General features: G+C 41.4%; 1 protein-coding gene across 1 annotated transcript in view; it reads right to left on the bottom strand.

The window, feature by feature from the left end:
• The window catches only part of LOC131678709 (serine/threonine-protein kinase grp), a 70,308-nt gene that overhangs the window by 21,303 nt on the left and 28,613 nt on the right, over nucleotides 1-20,392 (bottom strand). Inside the window, exons 2-5 of the mRNA XM_058958985.1 lie at nucleotides 2,191-2,875; nucleotides 1,624-1,847; nucleotides 955-1,132; nucleotides 711-853 (exon numbers count right to left, since the gene is read on the bottom strand). Of these exons, the coding sequence (XP_058814968.1) occupies nucleotides 711-853; nucleotides 955-1,132; nucleotides 1,624-1,847; nucleotides 2,191-2,270 (625 nt within the window). The 5' untranslated portion in view covers nucleotides 2,271-2,875. The remainder of the gene's footprint in view (nucleotides 1-710; nucleotides 854-954; nucleotides 1,133-1,623; nucleotides 1,848-2,190; nucleotides 2,876-20,392) is intronic.

Here is a 20,392-nt window from a genome sequence, read left to right as displayed (position 1 = left end):
GTGATTGGTATGTTCGGTCCGATTGCGGCTTACATTTAGCGTTTAGTATAAGAGAAGTGAATGGATTTGGCAAACTTAAAAACAACGACAACCAGTGCAGCAAGCAATTCCCAGTTGGACCTCTGGTACTAAAGCTTTAGAAGATACTGTAACAAACTCAACATTCTACAGCTAGAATACCAAAGATTCAGCCGGAAATTATACCATAAACGAAAGAAAAAAAAACACTCACAAAATTGTTCAAAATACAGGTGCAGCGCGGCTTATGCTTTTAGTTTATTTCATTTGCGGGATTCGAGCAAAATAAATAATCTGGTAGCAGTTAATCACGCGTTGTGATCGATCTTAGCTTAGCTTTTTTACGGCAAACAAACATTGCAAAACACACTTGCGTCTTTGGGCTTTTATGCATGGGTTCACTTTTTCTGATAACTGAGCTTTGGCGGTGTGCTGGGGATAGGTTATAAGCTTATCGAATCATTCCATGGTTTCTGTGAATGATTATGGACGTGACTGCTGAGTGGCAGCAAATATGCTTATGATACAATTGAGGCAAAAAGTTGTGCTGAACTTAATTGGGCTTAACATAAAAATGCATAGTTCAAACATTCACGAAGCATTCGAGCGGAAATGAAAAGCGTACCATTATGTTCAATAAAATAAAATGAAAGAGCTGTGCATTTTGAAAGAGAACCGAATATTGCACTTACCGCCTGCCAGCATAGTGACTAGGATGATCCCACAGGACCAGATGTCGGCGGGCGTTGCTTGATATGGCTTTACCAGCACTTCCGGTGATACATAGGGCAGCGTGCCGCACTTCTTATCCAGTAGCCGTTCGCGACCTTTCATTCTGTACACGCAATCAAAAGTGGGGATTTGGAAAGAGAGAAACCAATCAATTTTATTTTTAGATCGTTCTGTTCAACCGCGCTGCAGAATTGTACCTAATACCTAAACATAGTAGCCATTCCGAAATCGGAGATTTTCACGTTGTCGTGCTCATCCAGCAGCAAGTTTTCCGGTTTCAGATCCCGATGGGCCACTCCTCGTGTGTGCAGGTAGTCAACCCCGGCCAGCAGTTGGTTGAAGTAGCGCTGCGCCTCCGGGATGGGCATCCCGACGTCTGGTTCTGAAATGAGATTCAAAAGAATTTGTAGATAACCGAGCGCACGTGGTTGATTTAGTTGTTGGTTTAGAGCACGTTTTAAAACATTGGAATTGATGGATCACAATCCTAATCCTGACAATTTAAAGTAAATTCATAACTAAATGTGACACCCGACTCCCATAACACCTCATTTTAAAGTAATTAAATTGAGAATAGACACAATCGACAATTATTAAATGTATATTTTCCTGAATTAAACGCAACACCCCCAATCCCGAACAATTTCAATGATGGGGGAAGGACTCCCATAAAATCTACCTTCCTAACTAAATATCCACTTTATGATGTTGCAGCCATTTTCGCGCATACAGCGAGTGCACATTGAAAACAAAATTGTCTGTACCTTACAAACCACCAATAACAGGCGCACAAAGGACGAGGCAAAGAGTTATTCCTAAGCATAAAAAACTTCACTCCATACAATTTGGCCGAAAAGTAATAAAACAACTTACCTATCCGATCGAACAGCTCCCCGCCGGAGGCATACTCCAGGAAGATGTACTCGATGTCGCCCTGCGTTCGTTTGCCGAAAAATTTCAGTATGTTTGGATGCTGCAGGATCTTCTGGATGCAGACTTCCTTCTTGACGGAACTTTCCGCGTCCGGATGTTTCTTCAGATCGACCATCTTCATAGCGACGGCCTCACCCGACTGGCGGTTGATGAGCAGTTTCACTCTGCACACAGCGGTGATTTCGCAAGTGTGTTTGTGGTGGATCGGTGGGTTATTTTCGGGCGGGTGGGTGTTTGGCAAAAAGAGGAGAGAAACCGGAGCATGAGCACGCGTATACATACATTCCAGCAGAGAATGAGTAAAAACAGGACAACGTCAGGATAGGTACGGTGATTAGCGAAATTGTGATCGAACCGGGATGTCATTTATTCCATCTATACCAGCAAAAGAATCCTCTTTTTTATAAATTCTAGCAAAACAAATCTGACGGTCAGTTGGAATAATCGACATCCCTAAAAGCCGCCAATGGTGATGAAGGATCAATTTTTTTTTTATCAGTTACTTACTCCCCGTAAGCACCTTCTCCGAGAGTTTGTGCTAGTGTCCATCCTTCGACAAATTCCCGATTCGGTTGAGTCGCTGTCATGTCTGCTGCTGGTTGGGTGTTCGTTTTTTGGTCTATAGTTGTTAAGACCAATCCAGTATTGTCCTAGATTCGAATTTGATTTCGATCCAAATTGTTCGCTACCGCAAAAACCGAACAAGTGTCGATGTTGGCAGCAGAGATTCAACCTTTTCCACTTTTTCCTCGACGTCTATGATGGCAGCAGCACGGGGTGGTGGTAACAGCAGTGACCGCCGTGTGACCCCACACATGTATTTGGTAAGTTCAGAGGCCAGCCACCACTGCTGCAATCGGGTGGCGCGCTGGTGGTGGTGGCTGATGTTTATTCCTTAGGTTTCAGTTGCAACTCCTGGTTGTGGATTGGGGAGTACACGATAGCAGAGATTGGTTTTGGTGGGTAGTGATATTAATATTTTTGGTACCGTGCCAATCTGGCTAGAAGTTATGTGTTTGGATCCGTTCCTCTCTTTCTCTCTCTCTATCACTTAGCCGGCCGCGTTATCGTGTCGGTGGATAGATTGTCGTACCTCGTATCGATTCGAACAATCGTTGGTGCGAAAATTTGATCAGTAGCAATGTGGCCGTATCCGTCCGGAACGTATTCCTTTTACAAACGAGGCTAGAGCCTGTAAATCGAGATAATAGAGAATAGCTATTAGAATTATGTATAAATTAGGCGGTGCAGTAAAATTCTTTTCACGATGCAGTAAAACTTTTTTCACTCTTTCAACGTTACGAATTTTATTTTAAAATATTGGACAGCTAGAGTTTAATGCTAATTGGTTCTTGGTTTGCACCACGAGATAGATTTTCCAAAATCGAATGAACTAGCGAATGCCTACAAAATGTTTTGAGCACGTTTGTCAAAAGAGCGTAATGTTGTGTCATTCAGTTTGGTTTATCATAGAAAAGATTTTCCTTTCATCACACGTTAAAGTAATTGTTAGCAGAAGTAAATTATTATCGAGCTAGGCATAATTGCAACATTTTTTTGTACATTTTCTTATTTTGCATTATTTTTGAGAGTTGTCCTACTGGAACTGGTAGGGTCTCGGAAGGATTCCCAGTCAGAATCACTGATTATGATTGCAGACGAGACGGGAAATGTCACTCACTTAAACTTTGCTTTAGGCCAGTTGCAGCGGGCCTTGATTCTGACTGTGATTTTCATTGTACGGTTCAGATATGTGCGGGTGTTGGGACTTCACGATCGCGCGTGTCATCGCGAAGGGGGTTCGAGCATTTGTACGTTAACGTGTTCGATCGCGTGTATAGAACTTCGCGTGTATAAATTGGATTTTATAACCGTGTCCATTCGCAGCATATTCGCGTGTGTTCCTGGATGATCGCGCGCGGACCGTGCAACTGATACTTAATTTTCGGTGTACGGCTCAGATGCTAGAAGAGAGTATGTTCTTCTATATTAAAGAGTTCCCGGTCATGTCATAATGGAACGTGTTGTCTAGTGAACATGAACGTCATTTTGTTATTGGTTCAACTGGAGGCATGGACTCTGGTTTCTAGGATCGAGAGTAGGGACTTCCGCCTCGGTACGATCTGGAGCGACTGAAGCAACCAGATGTCGCCACTGTCTACGCGCAGCACCCCAATGCAGCGTTACCGGACGAGGGAGAACTCTACGTGGCCCCTCTAGAGGACTGCTGGAGAACAGTAAAAGCAGCCATCAACAACGTAGCTGCGGACATTGCCGGGTACGAGGAACGGAGACGACGGAACGATTGGTTCGACGAGGAGAGCAGAGCGCTTTTGGAGGAGAAGAATGCAGCGCGAGTGGTCATGCTGCAGCATGGAACCCGACAGAATGTGGAACGATACAAACAGAAGCGGAGGCAGCAGACACGCCTCTTCCGGGAGAAAAAACGCCGCCTAGAAGAAGCGGAGTGAGAGGAAATGGAGCTGCTGTGCCGTTCTCAAGATGCACGGAAGTTCTACCAGAAGCTCAACGCATCCCGCAAAGGCTTCGTGCCGCAAGCCGAAATATGTAGGGATAAGGACGAAAGCCTCCTGACAGACAACCGTGAGGTGATCGAAATGTGGAAGCAGCACTTCGACGAGCAACTGAACGGCGAGGAGAATGTAGGTACAGATGACCAAGGCAACGGAGGATTTGCCTACGTCAGTGCAGTTGAGGACGGTAATGAACCAACTCCCACGTTGAGGGAAGTTAAGGATGCCATCAAACAGCTCAAGAACAATAAAGCAGTTGGCAAAGATGGTATCGCAGCATAACTCATCAAGTTGGGCCCGGTAAAGTTGGCCACTTGTCTGCACCGGTTAGTAGTCAGGATCTGGGAAACCGAACAGCTACAGGAGGAGTGGAAAGAAGGGGTAATCTGCCCCATTCACAAGAAAGGCGACCAGTTGTAGTGTGAGAACTTCCGAGCGATCACCATTTTGAATGCCGCTTACAAAGTGCTATCCCAGATCATCTTCCGTCGTCTATCACCTAAAGTAAATGAGTTCGTGGGAAGTTATCAAGCCGGCTTCATCGATGGCCGGTCGACAACAGACCAAATCTTCACCGTACGGCAAATCCTCCAGAAATGCCATGAATACCAAGTCCCAACACATCACCTGTTCATCGACTTCAAGGCGGCATACGACAGTATCGACCGCGTAGAGCTATGGAAAATCATGGACGAGAACAGCTTTCCCGGGAAGCTGACTCGACTGATCGAAGCAACGATGGACAGTGTACAAAACAGCGTAAGGATTTCGGGTGAACTTTCCAGTCCATTCGAATCTCGACGGGGACTGAGACAATGTGATGGACTCTCGTGTCTACCATTCAACATCAATCTAGAAGGTGTTATGCGACGAGCCGGGCTCAACAACCTGGCACGATCCTCACGAAATCCGGCCAATTCGGACTGGTGCTAAATGCGTCCGGCTAGTAAACAGCGTTACGATCGACGGGGATACCTTCGAGGTAGTGGGGGATTTTGCCTACCTTATTAACGGCTGACAATAACGTAAGCCGTGAAATCCGAAGACGCATCATCACTGGAAGTCGGGCCTACTATGGGCTCCAGAAGAAACTACGTAGCATGACAAGACCCCCTACCCTCCTGTCGTCACACATCATCACAAAATACAAAACACCCCCCCTCCCCCATTTAATGCTACGTCATTTATGGATGATCCCTTATAAGACCGGTGGTTCTCTACGGGTATGAGACTTGGACCATGCTCGAGGAGGACCTGCAAGCGCTAAGAGTTTTTGAGCGAGCGGATGCTAAAGACGATCTTCGGCGGTGTGCAGGAGAACGGTGTGTGGCAGCGAAGGATGAACCACGAGCTCGCTGCACTCTATGGCGAACCCAGTATCCAAAAGGTGACCAAAGCTAGAAGAATATGGTGGGCAGGGCATGTTGCAAGAATGTCGGACAACAATCCTGTGTTCGCTAATGATCCGGTTGGTACAAGAAGGCGAGGGGAGCGCAGAGAGCACGATAGACGGACCAGGTGGAACGTGATTTAGCGAATGTTGGGCGTAACCGACGATGGAGAGCTGCAGTTTCAAATCGAGTATTGTGGAGGCAAATTGTTGATTCAGTGTTATCATGAAATTGATGTTGTACTAAATAAATGAAGTAGGGTCTTCCGGGCGTAACCGATTCATGATCGCGCGAACATGGGCGTTTGCAGGTTCACTTTTCAGATTGCGTTTGTAAATTTAAGTGCTAAAACGCTCACTTTGTGATCGGGGCGATATCCTGTTTGTGTGATCGCGGGTGCAGGTGTGCGCAGATGATCGCAAAGGGATCGAGTGTTTGTATGTTAACGTGTTTGTCGCGTGTATGAAACCGCGTGGCCGTTCGCATATTCGCGTGTATTCTTGAAGGGTCGCGCGCCGACCGTGAATCTGATACTTAATTTTTAATGCATGGTTCAGATGCTGGAAGAGAGTACTCTTCCAGTAGAGAAAAAGACTATACGTCGTAGTTGAAATACTAGTATCTGTTTTGATGGTAAAATGCAAGTGCCGTCATTTTTTACATTTTAATTAAACGGAAGAATCTATGTTAAGAGCGTTTAACATCGAGAAGATAACCCCTTGCCGTACCTTGAGAATTGAAGAATGCTCGGTGCCGGAAGGCGCAATATTACAAACTTTCGGGTACCCAACCTAGGCCACACCATCTATTGATTCTCTGGTGCAAGCGTTTTTCTGAATTTCTGAAAGTGCTGGAAATTTCTTGCTTGATCTCAAGTGTCCTAGACCAACAGTTTGTTTTAGCTTTGTGACAGAGCTGTTATATTAAGCGACAGCTCAAGAGAAAATTTAAACCTTTACAAGGAATCTCGTCTGCCTATCGTTTTTAGGAGCAACAAAACATATCCCACATGGAGACCGCTAGGGAAACACTCTTCCTGAGTTAAGCGAGCCTAATGTTTATTTGTGAGGACTGGTAATCGACGATACAGATTCTTCCCACAATATATACACTTTTCAGTATTTCCAACACAAGAGTTTAAAGTTTGAAATGATGCTGATCCTTTACATTATAAGTCGAAATTTAAAAAAAAAATCAAGATTCCATTTTGTAGAGAATTTAAGTAATGTGGCTTATCTAACTCAGTTTACCCCCGAAATGGCGTTTGTCATAAGATAGCACAACAGCGACGACATGACAAACTTGAATCGCTGACTACACTGTCGATCTCAACTTTGTGAGAGGGTATGTAGACGAGGTAGTCTGCCATAAAAGACTTGTCGCCAATAACGTCCTTTGCTTGCTCTAGATCGAATAGCACAATCCTAAGGTTATCCGTGCGAACTTTTGAGATCTATTGTGGCAGATTACGTCCTTCCTTTCGAATCTTTTAAAATACTTATTGAATTAATTCTCAAAACTTTAAGCGCGTTTATCTCAAAACGCGACAACCTCGAATATTCCTTTAAATCCAACTTGTTTTGCCTTTCTCAATAGAAAGGTATTGCAATTGCTCTGAAAACCGATTTTATAACGGAGGCCCGGAGGGCCGAGTGACATATACCATTCGATTCATGGTTCTAGGGCATTCGAAGACCACTTGTTCCGGTGTCTCCTGCACAGTCGCACACTCCGGGCAAAGGGGTGACGTAGCATGTCCAAACCGATGCAAGTACTTCCGGAAGCATCCGTGTCCGGACAAAAACTGCGTCAAATGGAAGTTTACCTCTCAATGCTTCCTATGTACCCAGGCCGATACATTTGGGATGAGTCGGTGGGTCCACCTTCCTTTCTCCGCGTTGTCCCACTCCTGTTGCCATTTAGCCAACGAATCCGCTCGAACCAGTCTCCTAGCGTTACGTGCATTTCTCCGCTGATAGCATTCCACGTCCTCCGCCAGGGTAATGCAGATGGGGATCATCCCGGCGATAACGCATACTGCCTCCGACGATATTGTTCTGTAGGCACTCGCGACTCGTACGGCCATCAGTCGGAATGTCCTGTTTAGCTTTTCACGGTTCCGCTTGGTTTTCAGCGCAGCACTCCAGGCAGGAACCCCATATCGGAGTATCGATGACGAAACAGTAGATAGCAGACGTCTCGTGCTGCTTCTCGGACCGCCGACGTTTGGCATGATTCTCGCTATTGCGTTCGTTGCCTTCGCCGACTTTTCACAGGCGTAATCAACGTGGTTGTTGAAGCTCAACCGGTCGTCGATTATAACTCCCAATTGCTTCAATGCACGTTTCGATGCAATTACGTGCCCTCCGACTTCGATCTGCATCCGTTGAACCGATCTGCAGTTGCTGACCAACAACACCTCCGTCTTGTGGTGAGCTATTTGCAGCTTGACCCCGTTCATCCAGCTCTCGCTCGCGTCTATTGTCTCCATCACCGACACCTCCACTTCTTCGAGTGTCTCACCCATCACCGTTAGTGACACGTCGTCCGCGAAACCAACGATTTTCACTTTCCTAGGCAGCTGCAGCGTTAAGACCCCATCGTACATCCCGTTCCAAAGGGTTGGACCGAGAATGGAGCCCTGAGGAACGCCCGCTGTGACACGCAGTGACTTCTGTCCTTCGCTCGTCTCGTACAGCAGCACTCTGCTCTGAAAGTAGCTCTTCAGGATCTGGCATAGATAGTCGGGAACCCTCATTCTATGCAGCACTCTCGAGCACTATCCAAATTGCATCCACTGTCGATGCTCCTTTGCGGAAACCGAATTGCATCTTGGACAGTCCGCGCTCACCTTCCGTGAATTTCGTCAACCTGTTAAGAATGATCCTTTCCAGGAGTTTTCCGAGTGAATCCAGCAGGCATATGGGCCTGTACGAGGTCGGGTCGCCAGGTGGCTTCCCTGGCTTCGGCAGCAACACCAGCTTCTGGACCTTCCACATTTCGGGGAAGTTGCCTTCATTTAGGCACTTGTGCATCACTATCCTGAACATGTCCGGATATGCCAGGATCGCAGCATTCAGTACCACGTTTGGTATTCCATCCGGACCAGGGGCTTTCTTAGATTTTAGGCGCTTCGATGCTTCTGCTAGCTCGTCGTTAGTCATTTGCCGATCCGTGCTTGTTCCTTCTTCTTCGCCGTACGGTGTCGGTGGCCATATAGTTGGATCGTGCTTCGGGAAAAAACTCGACGATTATCTTCAGCTTGCTCGGACACATTTCGGCTGGCGTCGTCGGACCCTTCATTTTCGCCATCATGTACAGTGGGACGAGCCCGGACTTAAGTCTATATATGAAGGTTATGCGATATTCTCACTAGTATTTTTCTCGTATCAGCTGAGCCATCAGAGACATTTTCGCGAGATTTTAGGTGTTTTGAATGGAAAATGAATTTTTGACAGCTTTTTGAAGGGCATAACTCAAGTGTTTTTGCATTATTTGACTATAGGAACTATATACGGTTATTCTCGTTTTTCAAAGAAACGGTTGATTTTATGAATTGCATTACTTCACCAAAATTATCCGTGTGATAAAATTACATCGTAAAATCGCCAAAAATAAGTCACTAGTTGGTTTAGTTAGTGTTTAGATAACTATTTGTCATGAATTTTTATTGAATTCGAACTTCTAAAGCGATAACAACAACGACGCCCGTGAATGCCCGCGATCACACTATATTCATTCGAAAGCTTTTCATTTCCTCTTTAAAATGAGCCTATGCTAGTTTTGCGAAAACTTGCGATAAGCAGTCAAAATTTGAAAACTGTGGATGGAGACGCATGGTTATTACTGATATTTAATTTGAATATTCACTTTATGACTAGAATAATGACACTAATTTATGCACAACTTTCAAATAGCATTTAGAGCATGATCTACAAGGGTTTTACTAGTGATCAAGAGTGAGGAGCCGAGTGGGAAGTATGGTTTTTAAGTGGTAAAGGAATTAAGAATGTTTAAAATTCAGTAAATATTTTCAACCATCTGAAATGTGTCATAAAATGTTTCATGAACTATTTTTGCTAACTTACGCAATAACTGTCAAATTGAGTGAACACAGTTGAGTTCTAGTCATTTGGTGAGACTATTTTTTCCGAGTTTGCATAGCACTGATATAGCTTAAGGGTATGCGATATTATCCAAATAAAATATGACCATTTTTAAATGAACCATATACGCGAAAAAAGGATTTTGGATCTATTTTAATTTAAGGTATGGAATAAGCAATCTAAGCAACTTAAAACACACAACCAACAAAATCGTTAACCATCTTGTTGATTAGTGAATGTAAATCAATATTCCACTAAGACGCTCAAAATGTTTGTTCTGAAAATGAAAAAGATGGGTGGGTAATGTCTGCGACATAACCGGAGAGATGTAGAATACATAAGGAACACGTTCTTCAAATATGTTGATACTCATTAGGATTTTATTGTGACCACGACACCCCATTTCAATATTTCTGAATGAACAGAAGGTCGAGTTTGGAAAGTTTGTAACTTTCATTGTACTTAACCAAATTACACAATGTTCGCACTAATGATTCAGAAATATGATCAGGAATCTTCTGTTAGATTTGTAAGTATGTATAATTTACATGAATAAAGAAAAATTGATTTTCAGGAATCAATTATTATCTGTTCTTCCATTGGCCAGTACTACGCGACTTCCTCATGCTAACAATTAATTTCATCGTTAGCCATCTCCCTCACCAAGGCCAACAACGCCAACAAAACCGGTCCTTTTCAGGACCACCATCATTTTTGTAAAGAATAATTTGAAATATTCCTCGCCCAAATCACCTTTTGTCCGAAAATTCCAATGAGTATCAACATATTTGAAGAACGTGTTCCTTATGTATTCTACATCTCTCCGGTTATGTCGCAGACATTACCCACCCATCTTTTTCAATAACAACATTCCAACAATATTTTCAAAGAATGTTGCAGATTTGAAAAGAAGGAAGGAAAAGATTTTCACAAATTTAAATTCTTTTGTCTTATTTGTTAGCGGTGATACTGGCCATGGGATGGTGGGGAACACCCACATTCGTTTGTTATGATAGTATTAGCAGCAGAAAGGAATGGAAAAGCAGTGCACGAAAACGAGCGAGAGAGGATAATTTAAATTCTCTTTCTTTCTTTCCACACATCGTATTTCTTATATAGCTTTCTGAAAATTATTTGTTATACACCATAAAATGTAAATTTCAGTTTAACTCTTATTAGAACACAATTAATTGGTCCTGCAAAGAACCGTTTATTGTTTTATTGCGGGAGCATAATTCAGACGCACTCCCCGCGGACACGGTGAGCCAGTTTAACTCTTATTAGAACGCAGATTAGTTTCTCTGTTGCCCTTTAGTTGGGGCGAAATTCTTGCAGGGCGACAGTTCCTGATCGGGTTGTGATGAGTCACCAGTAGCTGGGGCACTTTTTCCGACCGTCGTCATCGCCAACTGCTTTCCTTCGGTGGACTGGCTGCTTGCTAGTGCTTGAACTTGAACGAATACGAATGATGAGAAAAACCGACCGACAGATATTTTTATAATCGCGCTAATATGCACTACTATCGCTTTCGCGCTCGTTCTCGTGCCGTGCATGAGCCTTTCCTTTCCGTCCGGCTTCTAATGGCCTAACCAAAGGAATATACCGTCTTTCCCCCACCAACTGCTCTCGTCAAGCAACCCAATGCGAATAATCATAGGAACAAACATGTAGTGGACCTATATATAAACTTTTCATTATTTTATTGTTCGGTTGGTCTACCAAAGTGACGGCTGTGTGCGGGATGGGCTGAAAATTTTCACTTTTCCGAGTCGTTTTCGAAAGATTTTTCAAAACACAATTTTTTGTTATTAGTGCATGTTATACATACTTCAAATTTTAATACAGCATAGAGGAACATATTTTCAACAAATTGGCCTAAAAATCAAATCATTCTGTTAAGTATGATAAAAGTTATTAACGTTCAAAATCTGACGCGGCGCCGCAGCCGATATTTTGAAACGGGACCCCTATATTGAAAGCTTAAATGTATTCTACATTAAAAATGTAGTTTTCATGCCAAGTAACCCACTAATGAATTAAACGTTCCAAAATTAGACAATCCCATCTTATTTGATCCTTTAAAATAATATAGTCATTTCTAAAGCCCCATAATGAGATGTCAATCAATTCGTTTCAATTCGGAAAATAAATTTCGAAATCACAATTGAAAGAAATCTTTATAAAAGACAAAATATTTACTTTTGAGCCACTCTAATAAGCAGTAAAGTTAATTTCTATTTTTTATAACTAACATAGGAATTCAGCGCACAAAAATGTCTTTAAAAAAATTTTAAACCTTCACAACAAAATTTTTATTTTTGAGCCACCCTAATGTATGAAACTTTTTTGTAAATGTTAATATCCAAAACGATTTAGCACACGAAAATTAATATACACAAATTTTAAGAACGATTTAGAAAAAAAAAAAATTTTGAGGCACCCTAATGAATAGTAAATGTTCATTTTTGAAATGTTTTAACATCGAAAACGAATTCAGCGTACCAAAATTACATAAAAACGTCCTATATGAACCGATACGGAAAAATTTGGACTTTAGTCCACCTTTTGTTCTAAGTCGTGCCACTGTGTCATGGCTCGGTATGCGTCAACCCAGGGATTGGCGACTACTTCTCGGCATAGCTCCTTGTGGCACTCTGACTTGCTAAGTCTGATCTCCCGTTTTAAAGCGGCCCTAGCTTCCCGAAACGCTGCCTTACGCTCTTCTCTATCTGGTTCCGACCTTGCTTTTTGGGCCCGCCTTCTGGCTCTGAGGTGCAACGTTCCCATAGGCTGCTATTGAATTTCTGATGGATCCAACTTCCGGTTCCGGAATTACAGGGTGGTGAGCACGATCACGCAGAAAATGTCGATTTTAATAAATTCTGCAATGAATGTATAAAGGTGAAAATTTTTCCAAAATATGACCACAACTGTTTCGATTTGTAGTATTAGGTCACTAACATCCATTCAAAGTCTCTTTGGCCACCATCATCGGTTCTGGAAGCCCCGGCGGAAGTATCCAAATTCAGAATAACAGTCACATCGGTTTCTCGGAGATGGCTAGACCGATTCAACCAAACTTAGTCTCAAATGAATGGCTATTTAATTTCATCCCGAACCGACTTCCGGTTCCGGAGTTACAGGTTGTGGCGTGCGATCACATAGCAAATTGCGATTCAAACCGATACTCCGATGAAAGCAAAAAAGGTAAAAATTTCGCTAAAATGTCTCTCAAACAACTTAAATTTGCAGTTCTAAGTCACCGACGGCCAACAAAACTTTCGTTGACTACATTGACCACCATAGAAGGTTCCGGAAGTGCCCGGGAAAAGCGGCCATCTTTCAAAATTGACGAACTCACATCAGTTTCCCGGAAATGGTTCGGCCGATTTTCACAAGCTTAGTACCAAATGATAGCTATAATATCCCCACAGATGTCTATAAAATTTCGTTCGAATCGCTTACATGGGTCCGGAAATATAGACTAAACCGCCCGGTCACATATGAAATTCCCATATAAGCCGGAACTCAAAATTTTTTTTCAAAGGGGGGACCCTATGAAATTTCAGAAATCGAATTCGTATTTTTGATGCCAAACATTTTTAAAATGCATGAAACGTCGAGATTTTATGTTATCTCGAGATTTTTTTTTTATAAAAATCGACTTTTTGGGACTTTGCCGATTTCGCACCTTTTTTCAGTTCAATATTACCGTGGCTGTTTTTTCTTTTACAAAATTTTAGAACTCGAATAATGATTCCTTTTCTTGTATATTTGTCATGTCATGCATAATAATAAAATGTAATACAGGGTGTTTGGTTCATGGTTGAGAATCTCTCGGGGGGTGATAGACTGCCATATTTGGAGAAAAAAATTGTTCTACACATACCATCAAATCTCAACCGTTACAGAGTTATTGAACCTTTAGTGTAAAAAACTTATTTGTCTTAAAATACCTCTAACTTTAAAAGTATACTTTGTATTTTTAATGTTTTAGTTCCATTCGAAAGATGAGAAAATTTCGCATTGAGTGATGCCCTCACATGTTTCAGCTAATAAGTTTAAGTAGCCTTTTCAAAGTAATTTATTGAAAATTAAACAATTTTAAACGATTTTTCGTTCATTTCTTGAAAATCCTAATAGTTAACCACATCATTTTAATAATTCAGATTGTTAGTCTTGATGAGCTGCTTAATTCGTTCTTTGACATGATACACTTATCTTTTCTTATTTTCATGATTTTGGGTTATTCAACTTGGATATTTTTATCTCATTTTCACTAGTACCAGCTCTAATTGAAAAATTATGGCACTTATTGTACTTTTTTTCTTTTTATTCGAAAGCTAGGAAAATTTTACAGTGAAAAATGTATTAATACCTTTCAGTTAAGTGAATTTAGTATTCTTTTAAAAGTAAATTAGTTTAAAGTTAGTGCTATTATTAGCATTTTCGTTAATTTTCTTAAAATAGTAAATAATAAACATCACCGTTATTATCATGGAAATAATGCATCTCAGCAAGTTCTACAGTTCTTTTTTTGACTCCATTCAATTATCTCTTTTGGTTTCGACGCAAAATCGTTTTTATCACATCGTTTCATATGCAAAATTAACGATTTCAAACCCACTACATTTGTGGCGAGCTGATGCTGTGTTAACTATTAAATAGCAGCAAAATGAAAAGAGATATAGACAAAGTGTCTAATAAAAAGTTATAGAGGACATTAAGGGGCATCAAATGAACAATAGTAACGATAAATTTTGTTGATTAATAGTAAGAATAATTAAAAAACTCTCCAAAAAACACAAATTTTGAGTTATTTCTTTAGTAAAAAATCATTTAGTGCACTTAACTAAAAGATATTTGTACATACACTAATAGGACATTTTCTCAGCTTTCCAATGAAATCTTGTAAATAACGATATAAAGCATATTTTTTAGATTAGAGCCTTTTAAGCACTTGCAAGTCGGTTACAGGAAAAGTATAGTAATGAAATTACAAAGAAATGAGAAGAGATAGAAATATGACGCCCAAGAACAAATTATGAATCGTCCTAAAACCCAACTTTTGGATAATGGATATTGCTATAATCATACTTCATTATTTCGAGAAAATTAGCAAAAACCTGCTCAAAAACACTAACTTTTAACTACTTTACAGCTAAAAGGTAATTAAAATTGATTACTTAAAAGATATGAGAACACCATTCAATAGGAAATTTTATCACCTTTCGAATGAAACATTTAAAATACAAAGTATACTTTTAAAGTTAAAGGTATTTTAAGACAAATAAGTTTTTTACATTAAAAGTTCAATAACTCTGTAACGGTTGAGATTTGATGGTATGTGTAGAACATTTTTTTTTCTCCAAATAGGGCAGTCTATCACCCCCGAGAGATTCTTAACCATGAACCAAACACCCTGTATTTGCATTTGAAAACTTTTAATGAATATAATCAACGCAAACATTTTCGTGTTCATGATTGAGAAAGGCACAATAGCACCGCTAGGTGTTACCAACGAACTGTCTTTCGCTTTTTCAAATAAAATTTGCAGCACTAAGAAAAATCACGAGCACTTTTTGACCACAACTTTGCATATAACCCCTTAAGCCACTAAAACATCGATTACTTTACCCACTACACCAGACACCCCCTTAAACGTGGGCTCCCTAATTTCGAACTCATTTCTGTGCTGGAGAAAATACTTTTGACTACTCTGCCTAGATTTTGGATCGAAGGAAAAGTGATTCATGATAGTAAACATTTAAGTTATATTTTGAGGTTTTGTTGGCATTGAATAGGGTAAACAACATTATGGATGATTTAAATTTTTATTTCGCTCAAATACGAGCATTTCATTTTCCAACCCCCCTTTTGTTAAATTGATTTGTTATGAACCAAGCAAACATGTTGGTACCAATTTATTTATAGGCATTCGATTGATTATAGGTCGAGTAATTAACGAAATAGTATCCCTACCACTAATATCTCAATCAGTCATAAATAGCTATATTAATATGATTTTGAAACGAGCCCGCAAATGTTTTGTTTTCAGTCTGCTCGGTACAACGAATAACACGACAGTGGGTAAATGTTATCTGGAAAATGATGCAATTTATCACCAATACTAGACAGAGAAAAGAAAGATGACACAGTGAAGAGTCGTTTTTATCAGCCCTTATTTTAGGCTGACAAAATAGGGAATTTGGAAAAATCCAAATATATTTTTTCTCACTTTTAAATAAATCGAGACTGTTAAAATATTTTTCTTTAGTCACTAGACATAGTCTTACAACCCTTTCTCATTATTTAGTGTAATAAGCTATGTTTCTATTATGACCCTACCCATTTGAACCCGTTGGTTAGAGCAGCGTCGGCCATCTTTGTTCAACGCATTGAGTTAAATAGTAGGGCAACAATAGGAGCACTCGATTCGAGTTTTCATTTCGGTTAAAAACAAGTATTTCATCGTTTTCAGGGCATATGTTATCTTCTTGGCTCTTAACAATAAAGCAATGCTTTTTACGCGATTGTAGAACAAGCAATTAATGAAGTAGTGAGGCACTCTCCCTAATAGGGTAAAAATAGGCACTTTATCATAATATAAATTTTTCTTAACGGGATCTACCAACGCAAAATAATAATAAAAAAAAAAAAAAAAATTAAATTTTTGCATGTTTTGGATCTTTTTATGTAGTAAGAAAACTATGGTTAAGAAAGGATTTACTCGAATTTGATTTGGTGCGTCTGCTAGAACCCATAAAACATACTTTCATACCAGGCTGACAAAATCGGGGGCTGACAAAATCGGGTCTTCACTGTAGTACGTTCGATTACGTGCTTCCACTTTCTGAAGAACACGGCGGCACCTTTAGTTTTCCGCCCGCGTTGATCGCTTCAACCGATACCGAAAACAAGCATCGTCACCCATATTTGCACCATGTCCGGATCCCGTCGAGGAAAAAATCAAACCCCATTTTCCACTTAACAACAATATCTCTCCAAATATAAAGGCCAATAATGGCAGACCGCGGCGGGTGCATCGGTACAGTGCACAACGACAACCACCATCAGCAGCCAGTCTACCAGTGTGTCCTAGTATGCACGATACACGCGACTGCAGCTGCTTTATCAGCGAAAAAAAGTGCTGATGTGTAAATTAACGAAAAATAGCCTCTTCTGCTGCTGTGTAGTTAGCGGCAGATAGCGTTTTGTCGCTTTTTTTTTTGAACGGAATGTATGTCAGACGCTTGGGTCCCGTTTTCGCTTCGGAAACAAAGTATTGATTTTAAATTTCTGCTAGATCAAATGCCGGAAGTCGTTACTGGGAGATGCGAGGGTGGTGTAATATGGAAAAGCATGGCTGATAAGGACGAAAATTTGGTGCTGCGCCAACGGTGAGAGAGCCGGGAATAGTCAGACTGGGGCAGGTCGAGAATCAATACTGGAGGTTAACACGTTCTTCGGAATACCAGTGCTGTGGTGTGTGATGGACCTATCCTTGGTTAGATACACACACCCATACTAGCACATGTACCTTGGGAATCCTGTTCGTACGCATTGTCCGAACCACCCACTCTCGCGGTGGCTATACTAATACTACCACGTGTGGCCAGTTAAGTATCACCGTTTGCTCCCAGAGCTGTGGAGTGTAACCGTTAGGTAGGTGTGGGTTGTTTTCTCTTGCTCACTGAATTCAATCGTACCAATGTGGTCTCTGTCGGCCGGGCAAAAACCCAACTTTTATGCTTGCCAGTTAGTGGTTTGCCGGTTTATCGTGACTGTGTGTTAAAGACTCTACCCACCGACACCACTTGGGTGGCTAATCCGGACTGTTGAACTGTTTCCCAGTTGATCCGATGAATAACATTCGAATTCATTCAATGCTTTTTCAGGTCTGATGGGGCGAAAATTGGACGGATTGCCACCCTAGCCTATATAGAAGGTATATAGAAGAAGATCATAAATTATGAATCATATTACTGGAATCTGTCTTATCATGCACCAGGCATCGCAGACGAATATTCAGCTGTATAAACAGTGAATAGTTGAGCAGAGACGCAGTATAATGTGATTATATTAAAAGTTTGTTCTAAGACAGTTATCCTATCCAGTCTTTTGCTAGAAAGGTACTTTTTAAACTGTTTCTTTGGGAGTTTGTCAAAAACAACAATGAGAGTGGAAAGCAAAATCTAACTACTATGACGATAGTTTTGGAGGTTGCGTTTCGACTTCGTCTCATCAGAATCCGACACTAACTTAGTTACAAGATAAGCTAGCGTCAATCCGGAGCTTGCTTCAAAGACGGAGACACGATTTGTGTTCCTGTATAAACACCTAGTCAAGCGTCATGATGTCCTGCAAGAGATTTATGTTTAAGCTGATGCAATTGCAATTAAGCAAAAATTTGGGTAGAACTATATTTGCGCGGGACCAAATTTCGACATTCTTTGTTCTCATCAGTTTAAACATCACGCTTGACTAGGTGTTTGTTTAGGAATATAATTCGTATCTCCGTCTTTGGAGCTAGCGTCCATCCAGCGCTAGCTTAGTCGTGTCACTAAGTTTGTGTAGGATACTGATAAGGCGAAGTCGAAACGCAAACTCCATAACTAATTTAGTTATAGGTTTTGTGCCCTTCACGCGCAAATGTGATTTTACCCAATTTTCTCCTTAGGGAGAAATATAGCATAGTGCGTACTATGATGTTATAATTTGCTTGATTCAATAAGCATGCAAATTAAATATGAACAGGGCTTTTTGACGAGAATAACGACTTAACTTTCAATATAAGGAGCCCCTCTTCAAAATTTCGGAAGAAAAGGTAAACTTTGGAACGTTTATATCTTTTGATGCACTGAATGGAATTAATCAATTTCTTCGCCCCTTTGTCGGAAATATGTATGGCAATGGTTTATCGAATTTCGGAATATGTATGACATGCATTACTAACGAAAACCCGGTTTTTAAAAATCTTTCGAAAACAGCTCCGAAAAGTGAAAATTTCCATAACATCTCGGTCAGAGCCGTTGATATGGTGCACAAAATGATAAGTTTTAACTATAGGTCCACTGCAGATTTGTTCGTGTTATCATTCGTTTTGAGCTGTTTGAAGCGAACAGAGCATTTCCTTGATGGACTGTACAATACCGAGAAGGAAATATCTGTGAGCTGTTCACGGCTGGCAGTGATGCTATTCTCGTTCGATGGCGCGTAAAAAGCCCTTCTCGTTCACGCGAAATAACGAGAACACTCTTAATAGTCTATGCCCTTCGAGCATTCACACTCGCCTGTGCTCTTCACTCTTCAATGCATTTCTTGCTTGCGAGGTAACACAGCAGAAGAGCGTAGCTTCCTGGAATTGCTACCTATTAGATGAAAGCTTGCAAGAAAGCTTGGGTTTCTCGCGAGCATTCCCGCTCGTGGTTTTGATTCACCCGGGCGCGAACGATGAAGAACGCTAGGCATGCTATTCGTACACGCCCGCGAACGAAAGGGCTTGAAGTGCTTCTCGCTCGTTTCGTAACACTGACGGCTGGCGGATTACGATTCGTGTTACTAGCAAAGGCCATTATTTTTATTACCGGTAGTTGGTAATTAGCAAACAACGAAAAAAACTGATTTTTAAACATCCGACCGAAACACTTTCGTGATTAGTTCCTGTTCCTACTAACTCCATACATCGAGCCGCAAATCTTGAACAGAAAGAATGGTGATTTTAGTCCCATGCTGATATTGAAGCTTTTCGAATGCCTTCTTTTCCGGAGACTGCGTATCATTACCGGGAGAGAAGACCATTATTGGGATGCGGCTGCATTATTTAGTTTGTGATTATTCCGTTGAATATCATTAGATTTGAATTAACGCCCCGAAGTGTAGTCACCGAATTGGGTGTGACTAATTCGACCAAAAAAGCTTCGAAATATCCTCCAGTCCCTTGTTTTGCTAAATAATGTCAGAATCAGATTGTCGCAACATTAATTTCGTAGATTTGCCCTGCCTGAAAAATAGCAGAACTGTCCCAAATATGGTGTTTCAAATCATTTAGGGATTGTGCTTACTTAACTTACCGTTCAGACTAGAGTCTTGTTGTCTTTTGCTGTATGCAGAAGCCGTCTCCACTCCACTCGGCCCATTGCTACTTGTCGCCAGCCTCGCAGTCTTTGAAGGGTCCGCAGGTCGAGCCACCGTGCTGCTCTCTGTGCGCCCCGTCTTCTTGTTCCGCCCTCAAGAACCATCTTCACCGGGTCGTCGTCTGACATTCTTACGACGTGTCCAGCCCACCGCAAACGTTCTATTTTTGCGGTATGTCCGATGGATGGTTCTTCCAGCAGCTGATGCAACTCATGGTTCATTCGCCTGCGCCACGTTACGTCTTCTATCTGCACGCCACCATAGATGGTACGCAACACCTATCGTTCGAAAGCTCCAAGGGCGCGTTGGTCCTCCACGATCATAGTCCAGGTTTCGTTGGCGTTGTGGACCACCGGTCTAATCAACGTCTTGTAACTTCGCGCGGCGGCGAATTTTGTTCGACCAGAGCGTCGTCCGGAGTCCAAAGAACGCACAATTTCCCGCCAAGATCCGTCTCTGAATTTCTCTGCTGGTATCATTGTTGGCGGTTACCAGTGAGCCCAAATACACGAATTCGTCGACCATCTCAATTTCATCACCG

The sequence above is a fragment of the Topomyia yanbarensis genome, chromosome 2 (genome assembly GCF_030247195.1).
Source record: "Topomyia yanbarensis strain Yona2022 chromosome 2, ASM3024719v1, whole genome shotgun sequence".
In the NCBI taxonomy this organism is placed as follows: Eukaryota; Metazoa; Arthropoda; class Insecta; order Diptera; family Culicidae; genus Topomyia; species Topomyia yanbarensis.
The sequence above is the reverse complement of the archived record's forward strand: the minus strand, read 5'-3'. Positions and strand labels throughout refer to the sequence as shown.